Source organism: Daphnia pulicaria, chromosome 6 (assembly GCF_021234035.1).
Source record: "Daphnia pulicaria isolate SC F1-1A chromosome 6, SC_F0-13Bv2, whole genome shotgun sequence".
Classification (NCBI taxonomy): domain Eukaryota; kingdom Metazoa; phylum Arthropoda; class Branchiopoda; order Diplostraca; family Daphniidae; genus Daphnia; species Daphnia pulicaria.
In genome coordinates, this window is record NC_060918.1 from 970,825 (window position 1) to 986,488 (window position 15,664).

Sequence of the window (15,664 nt, forward strand, 5' to 3'; positions counted from 1 at the left end):
CATTAAAATTAAAAACGCCTTTTCGATCATCTGTAAAGCCTCCTATGCCCCCTCTCTCCGTTCCTTGTCATCGTTATTCAAAAGCCTAGTGCGTAGCCGCATTGACTACGGCTTAATTGTATACGGCTCAGCCAGCAAGTCCCATCTCAACAAAATCGACGTCGCCGCTAGATCTATTCTCCGCATCATCCTCGGTTCAAAACCCTCTTCTCCTACGGAAGTCATTTACGCCGAATCAAATACTGAGCCCGTCGCCTACAGAAGAGAATGGCTCGCCTCCAAATATGTGATTAACCTCAGCTCAAACCCCAGAAATTTAACGTTCAACTCAATAAAAGCTTTGTTCTCATCCTCCGACCAATGGCCAACGAGATGCTCCCCATGTCTGCTCTCAATCTGCTCCAATCTTAAATTAAAGAATCACAACCTGTTTAGCCTCTCCTCTGACATCACCTACCCGTCTTCCATTCCCCCTCCACCATGGTCTCCCCCTCTCTTTGAATCTAAATGGTTCCCTCTCAAAAAATCAGCCGCCTCAATTAATCCACAGCTCACCTCTATCATCTTCAACTCCCTCGTGGAAAATATACCCCCGCCCGACATCATCATCTTCACCGACGGCTCTGTCAAATCAAGCCCTCCTCGCTCTACATGCGCCATCTTCATTCCCGCTCTTAACTGCTCTAAATCCTGGCTCCTCTCCCAAGGTTCCGGTATATTCACCGCCGAACTCTACGGAATTCTAAAAGCACTCGAATCAATCTACGCTCTAGACCAACTTCCCCCCTGCATCCACATTTTCTCCGATTCCAGCTCCGCCATCAAGGCCCTCTCGTCCCCCATATCCCCAATTCATAGTTGCATCTCGGAGATCAAAAATCTCCTCAATTGTCTCCTCTCTAGTGGCACCAAAACAATTATTTACTGGATTCCCAGTCACTCCGGTATTACCGGTAACGAAATAGCGGATAACCTCGCCTCCGACGACAGCGACCCCTCCTCCAGAAGCCTAATCGAAAATTCCCTATCAACAGGGGAACTCATCTCGTCATTGAAACATTCTTGGGAACAATCGCTTCTAGCTCACCTTCACAAATGCAAAAAGCCCTGCGTTCAAATGAGAACCAAGCCTGGCTTCATCCCATGGCACCACTCCAAAGACAGAGCAACATCAACTTGCCTTCACCGCTTGAGAAACGACCACAACCATCTAAACGCTTTCGCTCACCGCATCGACCAAGATGCTGACCCGAGCTGCCGATTTGGTTGCCCAGCCATCGAATCTACAAAACATGTCTTAATTGATTGTCCTACCCACCACGCTCATCGCCTTAATCTCATCCGTTTCCTCAACTCAAATTGTCTCCCCTTGAACCCTCAAACGCTCCTGGGCCTCGACCCCTCAATCAGCCCAAAAACTCAATTTAAACTCAACAATCTCCTGTCATCATACCTAAGCAAAACGGGCCTCCGACTTATCGCATAATTCTCAAACCTACCTCATCTCCTCCCCCCCCCCCCTCTTCATCTCCATCTAAAATCAAATCCAAAAGCTCCGAAACACAGTATTCATCCCCGCCGGTGCATGAGGGTCCTCCAATAATTTATTCGGAAGACCAGATGTCAGCCTTAAATCTGGCTCCCCTGGATCCCAGATGCCAAGGCAGACGCACCTAAATTCTCACCAACCAACCAACCAGTACGTACCGCCGCGGTGGTTGTCCCGTCAGGCGGCGGTAAGTACCGCCGCGGCGTGTTGAGACCAAGTTGTCTCGTCGAATGACAGCTGCAACCATCTTGAAAGTAACGCGCAAGGCACAACATTGCCATTTTCAGTTTTGCAATTAAAAACGCAATTTGCCTAACTGAGGTGTGAACTGTGAATACAACACTTTCAACTTAACGACTAATTAGAAAAATTATTAAACAAAATTGTGTTAGAATCTTCAATAAAGCAAATGACGTAGCAGATCCGAGATCGACCTGCAAGTCGATCCTGAATGTCTACGGTTATCAAATCACGCCACTTCAGCCCACCCACTTACCTTTACTGATGTCCGGTAGACGGTCTTTTTGGCTGAGAGAAGAATCACAAACCAAAAGGGCAAGAGACAGGATCAAAGAAAAGTTGTTAGGGATGGATTTGTGGGGGCCATGAGGAGTGCTCATGCATTCTCCAAAACAAGGAGGCCTTAAGCATAGCGTCGACACGGGCGAGAGCCATCTGGCCAGGGAGACAAGTTGGCGTAGTGGATGTCCAAAACATAGCTACGTGGAGTGGCGTAGTGCAGAATAGCTTCGCATATTAATGGCTCTGGCTGGTAGGCCTATATAGAGATTTGAGGCCACGGCTAATGGAAAGGAATGGCCCATAAGGCTTCGATAAATGGTAGTGAACCCTTGCGGATTTTCTCGAGAACTACGTTTGAAAATTTAGCGCGAGTCTGTAGTGAGTGATTGACATTAGAGATGATATTTAACGTACTATTTGAACCGTAAATCAAAATTTTACGTACTATTTATACTGTAAATAAAAAAACGCACTATTAAGATATTAAAAAATTATAAACGCACAAATGTGACAAAATTTTCTTTTCACTTTTGGAGGATTTGAATTAGACATTATTGCAATTTATAACAACGAGCAGTCGAGCACACTTAACAGCTGGTTTCTTCTTCTTGGCTATTTGTTTTGATTAATAGTTGACGTGACGCTACGCTTGATGGCAGCACCATTTATCGAAGTTGAAAAACCTCGGCCTTAATTACGGAAATATGTCTACACCGTGGATGTACTCCCCTGCCTCTATATACCGTGGTATGGAATATGGAACTCTGATGGAAATTTTTTTTAAATGGTAATAACGGTATCATTTCTTATTTTTTGCGAGTAGCATCTGATGTTGACCTAAATTTGGCCGTTTAAAGTATTAACACACAATTCGGTGTGCGTCACATCAGTCTTGAACCGCAATGAATGTTGCGACACGATTTAGCGGATCCCAGTCATCCGAAATCTGAAAAGAAATCAGATACTTCAGCAGATGTCACAATATAAAACGATTACTTACACGCTGCGCACTATCAAGTGCGTAGTGTGAATCGCGTGCATTAAATTAGCCTACGCCGTAACACACAGACGTTAAATCTCTCAAAAGGATGACTTTCGTAGCTTTCATGTGAAATCGATCAGTTAACAGAGTGATCAGCGCTTTACAAGTCGTGCTGGAGTTTCCACTAGAAGGAAGAACAAATCAAAGTGAAAGGGGCCCATACTTTATTCATTTAATTTAATTCTAAAAAGAAATGCAGCTGAAACATTACGTAACTTTCCTTGCGATTGCAATAGCAGTGGTGCGCAGTCTCAAATACGATGGTAAGTGAATGTTGTGAGTTGAAAGGGTCTTTTGCATTTTTGGGTATATACATTACTCGGGTATCAGTAGCCTTGTTTGGTAAACCTTTGCAGTTTTGTAATAATAATACGATTTATTTTCTACGCTGAGTTTGCCAACGACACATATTATAACCAAGTCCACTGGGTCCTTGATCTTCCTGTTCCCCTTTTTTAAAAATATCATTTTTCGTATACAGATCTCATCGTTGCCGCTGGTGATCAGCTCGAATTTCTCACCGATGGAAGCGCTTATCGAAGCTTGACTCTCAGTTCTTATAACGCCACGAAATTGTCGGCCCTCGCTTACGACGCCACGACGCAGAAACTCTATTTCTCAGACCGACACCATCACTACGGTCACATCTTCAGCGTCAGTCTTGGCGATGAATACGGCCGTCCCGTTGAAGACATCGTCGAGAGTAATCTATATGATTCCATTATTTATTATAAGAAAAAAAAAAGCTGTTATCCTCAAGTATTTGGATTTTTGTTTTGTCACACTCACAGAAAGCAACAATGAAACTGTCGAGAGTTTGGCGTACGATTCCGTGAACAAAATGCTCTTGTGGACCGATTGGTTCAATCGATCCATACGTCGAGTAAAAGTCGCTCAAGAGCATATTCACATCGAAGAGAAGGACGGAATTGAGATTGTCCATTTCTTGGAAACCGACGCCAAACCGCGGGGATTGGTATTCGATCCTTGCATGAGGTAAAAATCAGCCCAAGAGACTATGACGAAATTTGGTTAATAAAATAGTTGTGTTTTGGTCACTTCCAGGATATTGTATTGGACCAACATTTATAAATCCCGCCCTACGATTGAACGTTCGTTTCTTAACGGGAGTCACCGCGAAATCCTCATTCAAAACGATCTGTTTGTGCCCAACGCGCTAGACCTCGATGTGCTGGAGCAGAGACTTTACTGGGCAGACAACCTCAGAGAAGACGACTACCACAATTTCCACATTGAAAGAAGCTTCGTGAATGGGAGCGGCAGAGAGAAAATCTATCGCGGAATTGGTCAATTCATTGTCAGTCTTACGGTATAAAACGCGTTTCACTTTGGCATATCGAGTTACTTCAATTAAAATCGTTATTCAAACACAAAGGTGGGTGACGACTATGTTTACTGGACGGATTATAACCACAAAAACCTCTGGGCTCTACGGAAGGATGGATCCTCGAAAAGTCCCATGATCCTTCGAACATATTCCCGAAATCCAGCAATGGGTGTGGTGATATTCCGTCGCCAGCCACTGGACTGCAGCGCGTGTTTATCACCAGAATTCCACCATGAGTCTTCTGAAAGTAAAGAAGAAATAATTGTAGTAATTTTAAGTGTTATGGGCCTCGTCGTAATGGGAATAATCATCACTGTAATTGTTTGGTGGGCGAGTTTAAAACGGCTCCTCGCTCTGCCTAATAGGAATGAAGGCACTTTCGCTTTCCGTAATTTCCAGAACTGCAGCAGTGCTGCGACGATGTCTGAAATGGTATAATCTATTATCACTCCGTACCTTCAAATTAATTTGTTATTTAAGTGATTGAATTTTTGTTAGATAACAACACAGAAGCTGACGACAAGCGAGTCGACGAAGGAAATTAGCGGAGGCAATGCTATACTACTCAGGAACGATAACGACAACGATGGTGGCGTTTTATTGAAATACGAATTTTAAAATCCCAAACGTTCCGCTTTTAAAAAAGAAGATTTTTTATACTTTTCCATTCCATTAAATATCTCCGCTTTGAAACGGTGATTGGACTATGTACAGTCAACGCATAATCTGTAATATTTTTGTGTACATCGTTCATTACACTGCCACGCCCTTACTGTGGGAATGTGTAAGCATTTTTATAACCTTTGCGTCAGCAGTCATGATTAGATGCGCATAAGCAACGGGCTCTTATATAATTTACGGATAGTTTAACAGCTCAAAAATAGGAAAACTACTGTGGAATAAATCAAACAAACCGGATATTGTCGTTTTCTAATTGTAGATTTGAAACGAACTTGCAAGTTACAACATTGAGCGGAGACTTGGCGTTTTCCTAGGCAGCATGAGCAATCACACACAATTCTTTATACTAAACTCACAGCGATTCTTTACAAAAACAAACAAACCAAAGTACACATTAACCAGCCACCATTCGAACTAAAGGGAGAATCAGTGGCGTAAACAAAGACGTCAAGACTTCAAGGCCCTTTGAAGTCTTTTCATTTTGGCCGGTTTGTCCGGGCTTCGATCTGAAATGCAAACGTACATTGTCGTCGTCTTAGTAAATGCTCTTAGATTTTATCCGGTTACCAAATAACTAAGCTTATTTTTATTTAACAATTAACTAGATACAGACTAATCTTACTTCGTTACCAAGATATCGACAATGCGTGACAGTCCAGCCGGTCTTTCCGTTGTGACCGAGGATGAATCTGTGAGGCAAGGCGCGTTAGTGTCGCATTTTTGACTGGCAGGATTGAAACCGTTTCCTGATGGGCAGAAAATGTCTGAAATGAGTCCGTCCTCACACATCCAGAAACGGTCGCAACGTCCATCGAGATCGGCCAGATCTATTTTCGGGCTGCCAAATGGACATTCGGGTTCTTTGGCATGGCAGAGGAATGCTGAGGGTTTTGGGTAACGAATAACCATTTGACAGCGTTAGAAAAATTGACCCATAACTTTTTGAAAAAGAAATTGTTCGGTTGTTACCTGATAACGAAAGAACTACCAACAGGCAGCAAACGTGATACTCGACTGCGCTCGTCATTTTCGGTTTGTTCCAGTCGGTTATACCTTGAAAAGTGAAGATAGCAACACCGAATGTTTCCTTTATATCTCATTGCCATTACACCACAACCTTCACCCACTTTGGCCTTGTAACGTTTTGAGGAACAAGATCATTAGTCAGAAATCTCGCAGGGAAAGTTGAAAGTTGAAAGTTGTAGGAATTGTCAACAAGTAAGGCCGGAGAAAGGTAAACAAACGACCAAGGTGTACGGTATACTTTCGCACAACAATAATGGTAAGAGTACGAGTTCGATCAAATAAATGCCTCAAATGGAATTCTTTAATTACAGACACATTCGTGTGCTTACGAATGAACATCGTTCTACATGGCAACCAACCGAGACAAGGAATTTCCCGAATCCCTAAAGTTTATCCGATTAGGAGTTAAGAAAACGATCTGTTCTAACTTAATAAAAAAAAAATAGAAGCCCACACTAGTCAGCTCCGCATATAAGTATATATCAAATATCCAAAGTTATCGGGGTTGCTAGAGTACATTTTGTAAAAACACCGTTTCAATTTTCAAAGTGTTACAGATATTATGGCGGAGGGCAAATTTCAAATCATATTTTTTTTTATTCGCGAGATTTCACAGTGCGCAGTAGAAAGACATTTATGTAACGCCGCAACAGATTGCTTCCACTGCAAGTTACATGACTCGATCAAGGGCAAAAGGTTCCAAGGGATGTGCGCTTTAAATCAAACCCGGTCAGATCGGAGTCAGTGCCCACACCTAAACGAAGGCGAGTCGGATCAAGACACAACTCGGATCGAGTCCCACCTTTTTACTCGAAAGATATTCACAAAAAGCTAATAATAATACTTTGCCTTTGTTCTAAATTATTATTACGAAAAATGAAACTGCTGGAAGCGTTTGTTATTTTCATTTGGCTCACCTTGGCAACAGTTTGTAGCTACACTCACGACGGTAAGTGTTCACAAATTTCTCTTAATGTTGATAGCTCGACTGATTTTAATCATTAGCCTATTCTGAACTGTGATCAAAGTAGATATTACGAAATCTGTTTTTAAGTTCTATTAGACGCGGTTAAACGTCTTACGTTATTTTTGTATACGAACGCGAAAATGTCTACTTGGGTACTGTTTGATCCATGATCCCTTTATCAGCGTAAACATGGCGAATTTCTTGAATGGATTGGGTACATGATCTTACTGGTGCCCTTTTGAAATTGGATTGACGTATACAGATCTTATCATCGCTGCTGGCGACCAGCTTGAATTACTCAGCCAAGGAACAACGTACCGAAAACTAACACTCAATTCTTACAACGCCTCAAAGTTGTCGGCCCTCGCGTACGATGCCACAAACAAGAGACTCTTTTTCTCCGATATTCGCCACCTTGAGAGTCACATACTCAGCGTCAGTCTCGAAGATGAATCTCCTCGTCTGGTAGAAGAGATTATCGAAAGTAAATTTCTTTTTTTTAAATTTTAATGAATGCGCGCGAAAAAGTTGCAATTCTTTCTTTTTTTACCCCGACAGAAAATGACGATGAAACTGTTGAGAGTTTGGCGTACGATCCCGTGAATAAAATGCTGTTGTGGACGGACGGATTCAACCGTTCCATCCGTCAAATTCAGATCGATAACGACGGCATTCACGCCAAAGAAAATACGTCAGTTGAAATTGTCCATCTTTTGGAAAGTGACGCTAGACCACAGGCATTAGTTTCTGATCCTTGTACAAGGTATTCAAACAAATTATCTGACCTCAACTGACTTAATTAGCTGATTATCTATTTTGTTTTTAGAATGCTATACTGGACAAATATTCACAAATCTCTGCCTACCATTGAGCGTTCGCACCTTAACGGAAGCCAGCGTGAGGTCATTGTTCATTCGGACTTGTTACAGTTACACGCATTCGACCTCGACATTATGGAACAAATGATTTACTGGGCCGAAGACCTTCGCAACGGTTTTTTCCTCATCGAAAGAAGCTACGTGAACGGTAGTGGGAGAGAGGAATTTTACCGTGGTTTCGGTCATTTCATCGCCAGCCTCACGGTGTGTCAATAATCCTTATCATTTTCTTTTACAAAAATCATTGGCCCCTTCATTTAATTTTTCTGGTATTATTATTAAGGTGGGCGAAGATTACGTCTACTGGAGTGACTACGATCGCAAGAAGCTTTGGTCGTTACCCAAAGATGGGTCATCGAAAAATCCCGTTAACCTTCGGACATATCGTAACCCAGCGATGGGCGTGGTGGTCTATCGTAACGAGCCTTTGAACTGTGATCTCATATCATCGCCAGAAGCCAGCGCCGCAGTTGTTCAAAAAACAGAATTAATCGAGAATCTGGATTCGTCCTCATCGACTGCTCTTCTGTTGGGGTTCAGTTTTGTCTGCCTCGCCATAATGGCGTTGATCATCCTGCTTATCTTACAATTTCTGAAGTCAAGGGATTGCAAAGGAATTCGAGGGGCCAGCAAAACTGAGGACACTATCCCATTTGAAAATTTCAGCAACACTTTATTCAAAATGAATGAACTGGTAATATACACACCCGGCTGGTGTTTTGACAAAATTACTTATTTTTCGTCTTTTATTCAATTTGAACAGTCGCAAATGGAACAGCAGCAAACTGTAAGTGTACCGATGCCGGAGAACAGCAGCGGCTTGAAACGGGACGATGACTGCGCTACTTTAATCAAATGCGAATTTTGATAACTGAGTCGATTAAAGGTTAGAAAAATCTTGGTGCCTCAGCTGTTGTTCAAAGCCGTGTGTCTGGCTTCACTTATCGTTTCAAGCTAAAAGAAATTTATGTATATTATCAGTTTATTGATTTTTGTTAATCTGAAATTCATTTGAATCGTGATGTCAAACTTCCTTGTTCAAAAAACAAATTTCGACAAAATAAATAAACTCAATCTCAAAGCTTTGATATCTAATATATTCTAAAATCTTTTACTAAAAACGAGAAGGTGCCGGTGTGGCGGCAGGTCCCTCTTGGCTGTCAAAATGTCCTAGTCGCACTTTGCTCGAAGTGTTTAAAGTAAAAATATTTTTTTTATTTGATTGTTTACCCACAGACAAAGTTGTGAGGTCGAAAACAAGCCTGATCTGCAATCGCTCTACAAATTAGTTAAATTTAAATATAATTAAAACAAAACCCTGGCTGAATCAACAATAAAGACGGCAATCGATAAAACAGTTCCAGTTAACTGCCTATTAGCTCAGGGAATAATCGTACTCCGTTCTATATGTCACGATTTAAAATCAATGCCACCAAATAGTCAAAAGGGAAGAATAGAGATAACATGTTTCTACCTTTAAGCATGGGAACCAGGCATCTACAAGTGCCGCATCCGTAGAAAAGTTGAATCCTCCAGGTGGGATAGGAAAAAAAACCCAATCAGACTCGTGGGGTGTGTACATGAGAATAGAGAGGATGGGTGAAGAAAAGGGAATGTCACCAACAAACTTGATGTTGTTTACCTAAATCAAAAATAAACAATGGGTTACGTAAAAATCTTGACAGAAAAAAAAAAACAAGTAAGGAAAAGTTGAAAATCGGACAGTGATCCTAATTGTCAATACACAAGAGAGTTCAAGGTTTACATGTAATATACACAGAATTAATTAAAGTTAATAAGTTAGGCATCACTAAAATATCTAGCAGGTCACAGGATAATAAAAGTAATGGAAATCATTACCCAAGGTACAATACTGAGATTGTTGCTGATGATGGGTCCAGCACAAGAAAAACTGGCATATCTTGTGGTTATGATGGCAGGCGCACAGGCCTCAAATCTGCACAAATGAAAAGGTTATACAGTGCAAACAAACTGTCATGCATTGACAGGGGGCTTAAATGACCAATGACAAAGTCAGGAACTTACATTTCACAAACTTGGAACAAGTTTATCTTCTATTAAAGCCCCAATAATTATTCTATTTGTATTCTTAGTTTTATTTACCTGCTAAACAGTGGTGTGGATTAAACGATTCGAGAGACGACACGACCAAAGTTTTCACGACGACCACATTTTTATATTTTGATTTTTGACGACGAAAATGAGAGCAGACGACATATGGGACAGATATGGACAAACATTCAAACAATGTCCAAACTCCAAAGAACAAACCGGTGGCAAAATAAGCGTAGATTTAAAGAGATGGATCCACTCTATACTTTGCGTGATTATTATGCTGATAGTAAATCAGTGACAGTCGGGGTATCTATAGCAAACGAGAGTTACAAACACTACTACGGTCCTGTAATATAGTGCCATTTCAATCACAATAACTTTCAAAATGAAAATTGTTTGGATTTTCCTAGTCTGTCTAGCAGTGGATCAAACCCTAAGCTTTCCTACTCGTCAATTTGAAGAAAAAAAATTTGAAAAATACTTGGCTCATGCTAGAATCATTCTAGATCGGGTCCCTCTTATCGATGGGTAAACAACTAAGCACACGCTAATAATTAATTATTTAAAAAAAAAAAATGTTATTTATATTCTTGTGTCTTCACAGGCACAATGACTTTCCCAACAGCCTTCGAAAGTACGCAAATAATCAGATAGATGACTTGGATATTTACGACTTGACTACCTTGGAACCTTGGGCCAGTTCTCCCTCATCGCATACAGACATCAACAGACTGCGCCAGGGAAAAGTCGGAGCCCAGGTACAATTCCAGGAAACTATAAACATGTTAATTGGACAGTGGGCACCATTATTAAGACGTTTTTTTTTTAATCTACCACCATCAAACAGTTTTGGTCTACCTACATCCCATGCGCCACCCAGTACAAGGACGCCATCCTAAAGACATTAGAGCAGATTGACGTCGTTCATCGATTGGTGGAAGCCAATCCCAGTACTTTCGAGTTCGTCACGTCGGCCCAAGGTTCCCCAAATTGATGATAATTGACACAAAGTGAACGTCAGAATGTTTAACATCTATTTGACGACACACAGGGATCGAGGACGCTTTTAGCCGGGGGAGAATTGGCAGTCTCGTAGGACTCGAAGGCGGACACTCGATTGGCAGTTCCCTGGCCGTTTTGCGAATGATGTACGACATGGGGGTGCGCTACATGACAATGACTCATTTATGCAATACTCCTTGGTAACAGCGAGAGAAGCTAAACTTCTTCAAATTCCAATTGATTTAATGCTAATTTGTCTTTCACATTATCAGGGCTGATCATTCGCTATTGGACGATCCAGGCAACGTACCCGTTCACGACGGCCTAACTCCGTTTGGCAAGGCATTGCAACATTTAAAAACAATAATCTGAAAAACAATTGGCATGACAAAAATGATTCCTCCAACAGACGGTGGTGGCGGAAATGAATCGACTGGGAATGCTGGTCGATATTTCGCACGTTTCACGCAAAACAATGAGAGACGTACTGGAAACCAGCACAGCTCCCGTCATTTTCTCGCACTCGTCGGCCTACGCATTGTGCAATGACACTCGAAATGTTCCAGACGATATCCTACAGTTGGTAACTCTAAACGGAGGGATAGTCATAGTCAACTTTTTTACAATTTACGTCTCCTGCGGCCAAACTGCAACCGTTCAACAAGTTGCAGATCACGTCGAACACATCCGGACTATCGCCGGAGTAGATCACGTCGGTCTCGGATCCGATTTCAACGGCGCTGATAAGTATGTAACGTCAATTCTGTTGTTTGAAAAGTTTAATCGAATCAAAGATTTACCTAATAGAAGTGGTTGTGTAAAACGTTTGTGTTTAGAATTTATTTAAAAAATCAAGATTTTCTAGTTACAAAAGTTAGTGTTGTGTGAATCGCAGGACACCCGAAGGACTTAAAGATGTGTCGGAATATCCAAACTTGTTCGCCGAGCTACTTGCTCGCGGATGGACAGAAACCGATCTGGAAAAAGTTGCCGGATGGAACTTGCTGCGTGTCCTCAGAGGAGCGGAAGCGGTTAGATCTCTGTTGATAATTTTCTTTACATTTCTGAATTGTCTCTTACCTGGTCGTCTTAATGGGGTGCAGGTGCGCGATCAGATGGCAGTCGACGGATTGAAACCGTTCGACAATTGGATTCCGCAGACGGACCTGCCCGTCGAGTCCCTTCCGTGTAGCACCGGCGATTTCAGCAACAACACATACACCAGCAATGCGATGTAGAATTAATTTTCATGTTATTTTGATCCACTATTATGTAACTATATAAACGACAGTGGAATTTAGCCCCCCGTATCGTACCAATACAAATAATCAGCTCGCCACCTATCCAAAAACCTTGTGTTTTTTTTAAAAGATCGCTTTTATCAGTTGTCACTTATTTAAGTGACGAACGGCTTCACAAACTCATCACAGACAACGAACATGAACTGGTGCGTAATAGTTTTGGCCCTATTGCTGTCAGCGCAGAAAAGCTGGAGCTATCCTTCAGCCCGATTCGAAGAAGCTAACTCATTTGAAAAGTACCTGGAAAAGGCCAGGACTGTTCTGGATCGTGTTCCGCTTATAGATGGGTATAAAGAACGACATAGTTTTCAAATAGTTCGAAAATTGCTAACGGTTTTCTCTAATGGTATTCATAGGCACAACGATTTTCCTTACAGCCTTAGAAGGTACGAAAATAACCAGGTCGGTGACTTGGACATTAATGACTTGACAACATCCGAGCCATGGGCCAGTTCCTCCTCGTCGCATACAGACATCAACAGACTACGGCAAGGAAAAGTCGGAGCTCAGGTATAATTGAATGTCACTACACAGGCAGAGTTGTGTTGACGTTATCGTTGTTCACTTTTCCCTGATAGTTTTGGTCGGCCTACGTCTCCTGTTCCACCCAATACAAGGACGCCATTCTCAAGACTTGGGAACAAATAGACGTCATCCATCGAATGGTCGATGCGAATCCAACGGCCTTTGAGTTTGTCACATCAGCCCAAGGTTTTCTATTTTTAAAAGTCCCATTAAATGACGTCATACAAGGGTTGAAATTTGTGTACAATACTCATTGTACAGGAATTGAAGACGCGTTCAGCCAGGGCAAAATTGGCAGCCTCGTGGGAGTTGAGGGTGGCCATTCAATCGGCAGCTCCTTGGCCGTTTTGCGGATGATGTACGACATGGGGGTGCGCTACATGACATTGACCCACTCATGTCCTACTCCTTGGTAAAAAAAAAAAAAAAGATGGCAAGTTGTTGCCCGCCAAATTTAAAATGCCAAAATCTCTTAATTTAGGGGAGATAACTCGCAGCTGGATGACCCCGGAAACGTTCCCATACACGACGGCCTCACTCCTTTTGGAAAGGTATGCTCAACTTAAGTCATACAAAATCAATAGCCACTTGTTAAAAATGATTACACATGGTAGGATGTGATAGCGGAAATGAATCGATTGGGAATGCTGATTGATTTGTCTCACGTTTCACGCAAAACGATGAGAGACGCGCTGGAAACCAGCACGGCGCCCGTCATTTTCTCGCACTCGTCGGCCTACGCATTGTGCAACAACACGCGCAATGTACCCGACGACATTTTACAATTGGTGGCTCAAAACGGAGGCGTCGTCATGGTCAACTTTTTCGTATCTTACATCTCCTGCGGTCTGACAGCGACAGTTCAACAAGTTGCAGGTTTGGACCCTTCCGCTTTCATTTCCCATTCACTTTCAAATTCATTTTCAAATTTAATTCGACCTAGATCATATCGAACATATCCGCAATGTCGCTGGGGCCGATCACGTTGGCATCGGGTCTGACTTTAATGGCGTTGCAAGGTGAATTAATTCAAAAGAGGTTCACTTACTTTAGAATAGATGTGCACGGTATTATTCCAATCTGAATGTAAACGTCTTCCAGGACACCGGAAGGACTGAAAGATGTGTCGGAGTACCCGAACTTGTTTGCTGAGCTTCTTGCTCGCGGTTGGGCGGAAACTGATCTGGAGAAAATTGCTGGACTCAACTTGCTGCGTGTCTTCAGAGGAGCGGAAGCGGTTGGATCTCTAATTCGTTTCTAAATTTGTGGGTCCTCTAAAATTCATGGATGTTTTTGCACCACACAGGTGCGCGATCAAATGGCTGCTGATGGAGGAAAGCCGTTTGACGAATGGATTCCGCAAGCTGATCTGCCCGCCGAGTCCCTGCCCTGTAGCACCGGCCAGATCAAGTCAGTAATGACAGAATGAAATCATTATCCGATGTCATAATGGAACCCCGAATTAACTGTCAATTTAACATTTAACTGCAAGCAAATAAAGTCTTAAAAAAAAAGTACAGAACATTATCCAAAATTTAAACAGAGGGCGCAATATAGGTGCTTATTTCATAATTTGCCAATATTGGCAAAAAATATGAAGTCATTCTCGGAAAGAATTGAAGAAAAAAAAATTATCAACACCTATGGACAGCCAACTAAATGGGGGTAGCAGCTTTCCGTAAAAATGACTCACGGATACAGACAGAACTACCCTGCAAACTGGTCAGGACTACCAACAACGTGGTCACAATGCAAATTGGCAACGACCGATGGCTGAGCAGTGAGCAATATTACCTCAGGTCTCAGCCAAATGGCATCCAGAGTGGAGGTTACCATCCCTATAATGAGCCAATGATTCAATGGACAGAAATAGAATTAAATGACTAAGACCGTCAGCACATTTGTGATGACGTTAAGACAGTGGAAAAGGGGAGCATGAATTTTTCTGGATATACTGTCAAGTGCGTGAGTTCTGTATAGAATTACCTATTCCGGCAGTCAATAAACACGAAATTTTCGTCGGGAGGTAGCTAAAATTTAATTTATTATTTGTTGGGTAAATCGTTGTGGGTATTTAGATCATTTAAAGCAGTGACAGCAGCCTCAGTAAATTAAATCAGTTTCTTCTTAATCTTTCGGCATGCGGGATTTTAATCGTAATTAATTATTACATATTTGTAAGAAATTAGAATAGTTATTCAAGTGGTTATATGAATGACTAACTGAAGAAATTGAACTCCAGAATAAGAACGAAAATTATTTCCGACAATGTGGCTTTACCTGAAACGAAATAGAGAAATTTGATTTGGGATATCTAAAGTAAATTTCAATAAGATAGAGTTGTGAGAGACTTTGACGAAATATTTATCAAGAAATTCAACTAACCGTTGCACGACGCAGAAGTGGGTTAGTAACAAGGTTCGACCGTAGGACAATAGCAAGGCTCAGTAGATGTAGTCGTTGATGGAGTAGTTTGTGTTGTTCGGTTGGTTGTAGTCGTTGGTGTAGTCGTTGGTGTAGTCGTCGATGGAGTAGTTTGTGTTGTTGGGTTGGTTGTTGGGTCGGTTGGTGGGTCGATTGTTGGGTCGATTGTTGGGTTGATTGTTGGGTCGATTGTTGGGTCGATTGTTGGGTCGGTTGGTGGGTCGGTTGTGTGGTCGGTTGTGTGGTCGGTTGGTTGGTCGGTTGGTGGATCAGTTGGTGGGTCGGTTGTAGTCGTCGATGGAGTAGTTTGTGTTGTTGGGTCG

General features: G+C 42.0%; 6 protein-coding genes across 8 annotated transcripts in view; 4 read left to right on the top strand and 2 right to left on the bottom strand.

The window, feature by feature from the left end:
* LOC124343657 (F-box-like/WD repeat-containing protein TBL1XR1) overlaps nt 1-15,664 on the bottom strand; it is a 393,640-nt gene that overhangs the window by 115,975 nt on the left and 262,001 nt on the right. The window lies entirely within an intron of this gene.
* On the top strand, nt 3,125-5,233 carry LOC124343673 (protein cueball-like). Its single transcript, XM_046797097.1, has 6 exons — nt 3,125-3,376; nt 3,595-3,816; nt 3,905-4,109; nt 4,179-4,443; nt 4,510-4,893; nt 4,960-5,233. The coding sequence occupies exons 1-6, from the start codon at nt 3,307-3,309 to the stop codon at nt 5,077-5,079; spliced, it is 1,266 nt and encodes a 421-aa protein (XP_046653053.1). The 5' UTR covers nt 3,125-3,306; the 3' UTR covers nt 5,080-5,233.
* Nucleotides 5,386-9,636, bottom strand: LOC124343807. Of its 2 annotated transcripts, none has more exons than XM_046797296.1 (4): nt 9,488-9,636; nt 6,112-6,195; nt 5,765-6,023; nt 5,386-5,648 (listed from the first exon to the last, which is right to left on the bottom strand). In XM_046797296.1, the coding sequence occupies exons 1-4, from the start codon at nt 9,495-9,497 to the stop codon at nt 5,537-5,539; spliced, it is 465 nt and encodes a 154-aa protein (XP_046653252.1). In that variant the 5' UTR covers nt 9,498-9,636; the 3' UTR covers nt 5,386-5,536. The 2 variants fall into 2 exon arrangements, with proteins under 2 accessions (XP_046653252.1, XP_046653253.1); XM_046797297.1 differs by having other exon boundaries at nt 5,773-6,023; nt 9,488-9,633.
* The window catches only part of LOC124343671 (protein cueball-like), a 28,419-nt gene continuing 19,657 nt past the window's right edge, over nt 6,903-15,664 (top strand). Inside the window, exons 1-6 of the mRNA XM_046797094.1 lie at nt 6,903-7,117; nt 7,398-7,619; nt 7,694-7,898; nt 7,962-8,217; nt 8,297-8,707; nt 8,777-9,049. Coding sequence (XP_046653050.1) covers nt 7,045-7,117; nt 7,398-7,619; nt 7,694-7,898; nt 7,962-8,217; nt 8,297-8,707; nt 8,777-8,881 — 1,272 coding nt within the window. The 5' untranslated portion in view covers nt 6,903-7,044 and the 3' untranslated portion in view covers nt 8,882-9,049. The remainder of the gene's footprint in view (nt 7,118-7,397; nt 7,620-7,693; nt 7,899-7,961; nt 8,218-8,296; nt 8,708-8,776; nt 9,050-15,664) is intronic.
* On the top strand, nt 10,382-12,337 carry LOC124343674 (dipeptidase 1-like). The gene is made up of 8 exons (XM_046797098.1): nt 10,382-10,617; nt 10,694-10,847; nt 10,937-11,069; nt 11,141-11,291; nt 11,364-11,433; nt 11,501-11,838; nt 11,987-12,122; nt 12,195-12,337. The coding sequence occupies exons 1-8, from the start codon at nt 10,475-10,477 to the stop codon at nt 12,327-12,329; spliced, it is 1,260 nt and encodes a 419-aa protein (XP_046653054.1). The 5' UTR covers nt 10,382-10,474; the 3' UTR covers nt 12,330-12,337.
* Nucleotides 12,531-14,407, top strand: LOC124343680 (dipeptidase 1-like). Its single transcript, XM_046797105.1, has 9 exons — nt 12,531-12,679; nt 12,749-12,902; nt 12,971-13,103; nt 13,179-13,329; nt 13,399-13,468; nt 13,532-13,793; nt 13,861-13,936; nt 14,019-14,154; nt 14,224-14,407. Exons 1-9 carry the CDS (start codon nt 12,531-12,533, stop codon nt 14,344-14,346), a joined length of 1,254 nt encoding a protein of 417 aa, XP_046653061.1. The 3' UTR covers nt 14,347-14,407.

Coding starts and splice junctions, on each gene's coding strand:
- LOC124343673 (XM_046797097.1), top strand. CDS start 3,307: ATGCAGCTGAAACATTACGTAACTTTCCTTGCGATTGCAATAGCAGTG. Junction 4,110..4,178: donor GTATTCGATCCTTGCATGAG/GTAAAAATCAGC, acceptor GGTCACTTCCAG/GATATTGTATTGGACCAACA. Junction 4,894..4,959: donor CTGCGACGATGTCTGAAATG/GTATAATCTATT, acceptor AATTTTTGTTAG/ATAACAACACAGAAGCTGAC.
- LOC124343674 (XM_046797098.1), top strand. CDS start 10,475: ATGAAAATTGTTTGGATTTTCCTAGTCTGTCTAGCAGTGGATCAAACC. Junction 11,434..11,500: donor GCCTAACTCCGTTTGGCAAG/GCATTGCAACAT, acceptor TTCCTCCAACAG/ACGGTGGTGGCGGAAATGAA. Junction 11,839..11,986: donor GATTTCAACGGCGCTGATAA/GTATGTAACGTC, acceptor TGTGAATCGCAG/GACACCCGAAGGACTTAAAG.
- LOC124343807 (XM_046797296.1), bottom strand. Junction 6,024..6,111: donor GGTAGTTCTTTCGTTATCAG/GTAACAACCGAA, acceptor CAAAACCCTCAG/CATTCCTCTGCCATGCCAAA. Junction 5,649..5,764: donor GTCGATATCTTGGTAACGAA/GTAAGATTAGTC, acceptor TTTGCATTTCAG/ATCGAAGCCCGGACAAACCG.
- LOC124343680 (XM_046797105.1), top strand. CDS start 12,531: ATGAACTGGTGCGTAATAGTTTTGGCCCTATTGCTGTCAGCGCAGAAA. Junction 13,104..13,178: donor GTTTGTCACATCAGCCCAAG/GTTTTCTATTTT, acceptor CTCATTGTACAG/GAATTGAAGACGCGTTCAGC. Junction 14,155..14,223: donor TCTTCAGAGGAGCGGAAGCG/GTTGGATCTCTA, acceptor TGCACCACACAG/GTGCGCGATCAAATGGCTGC.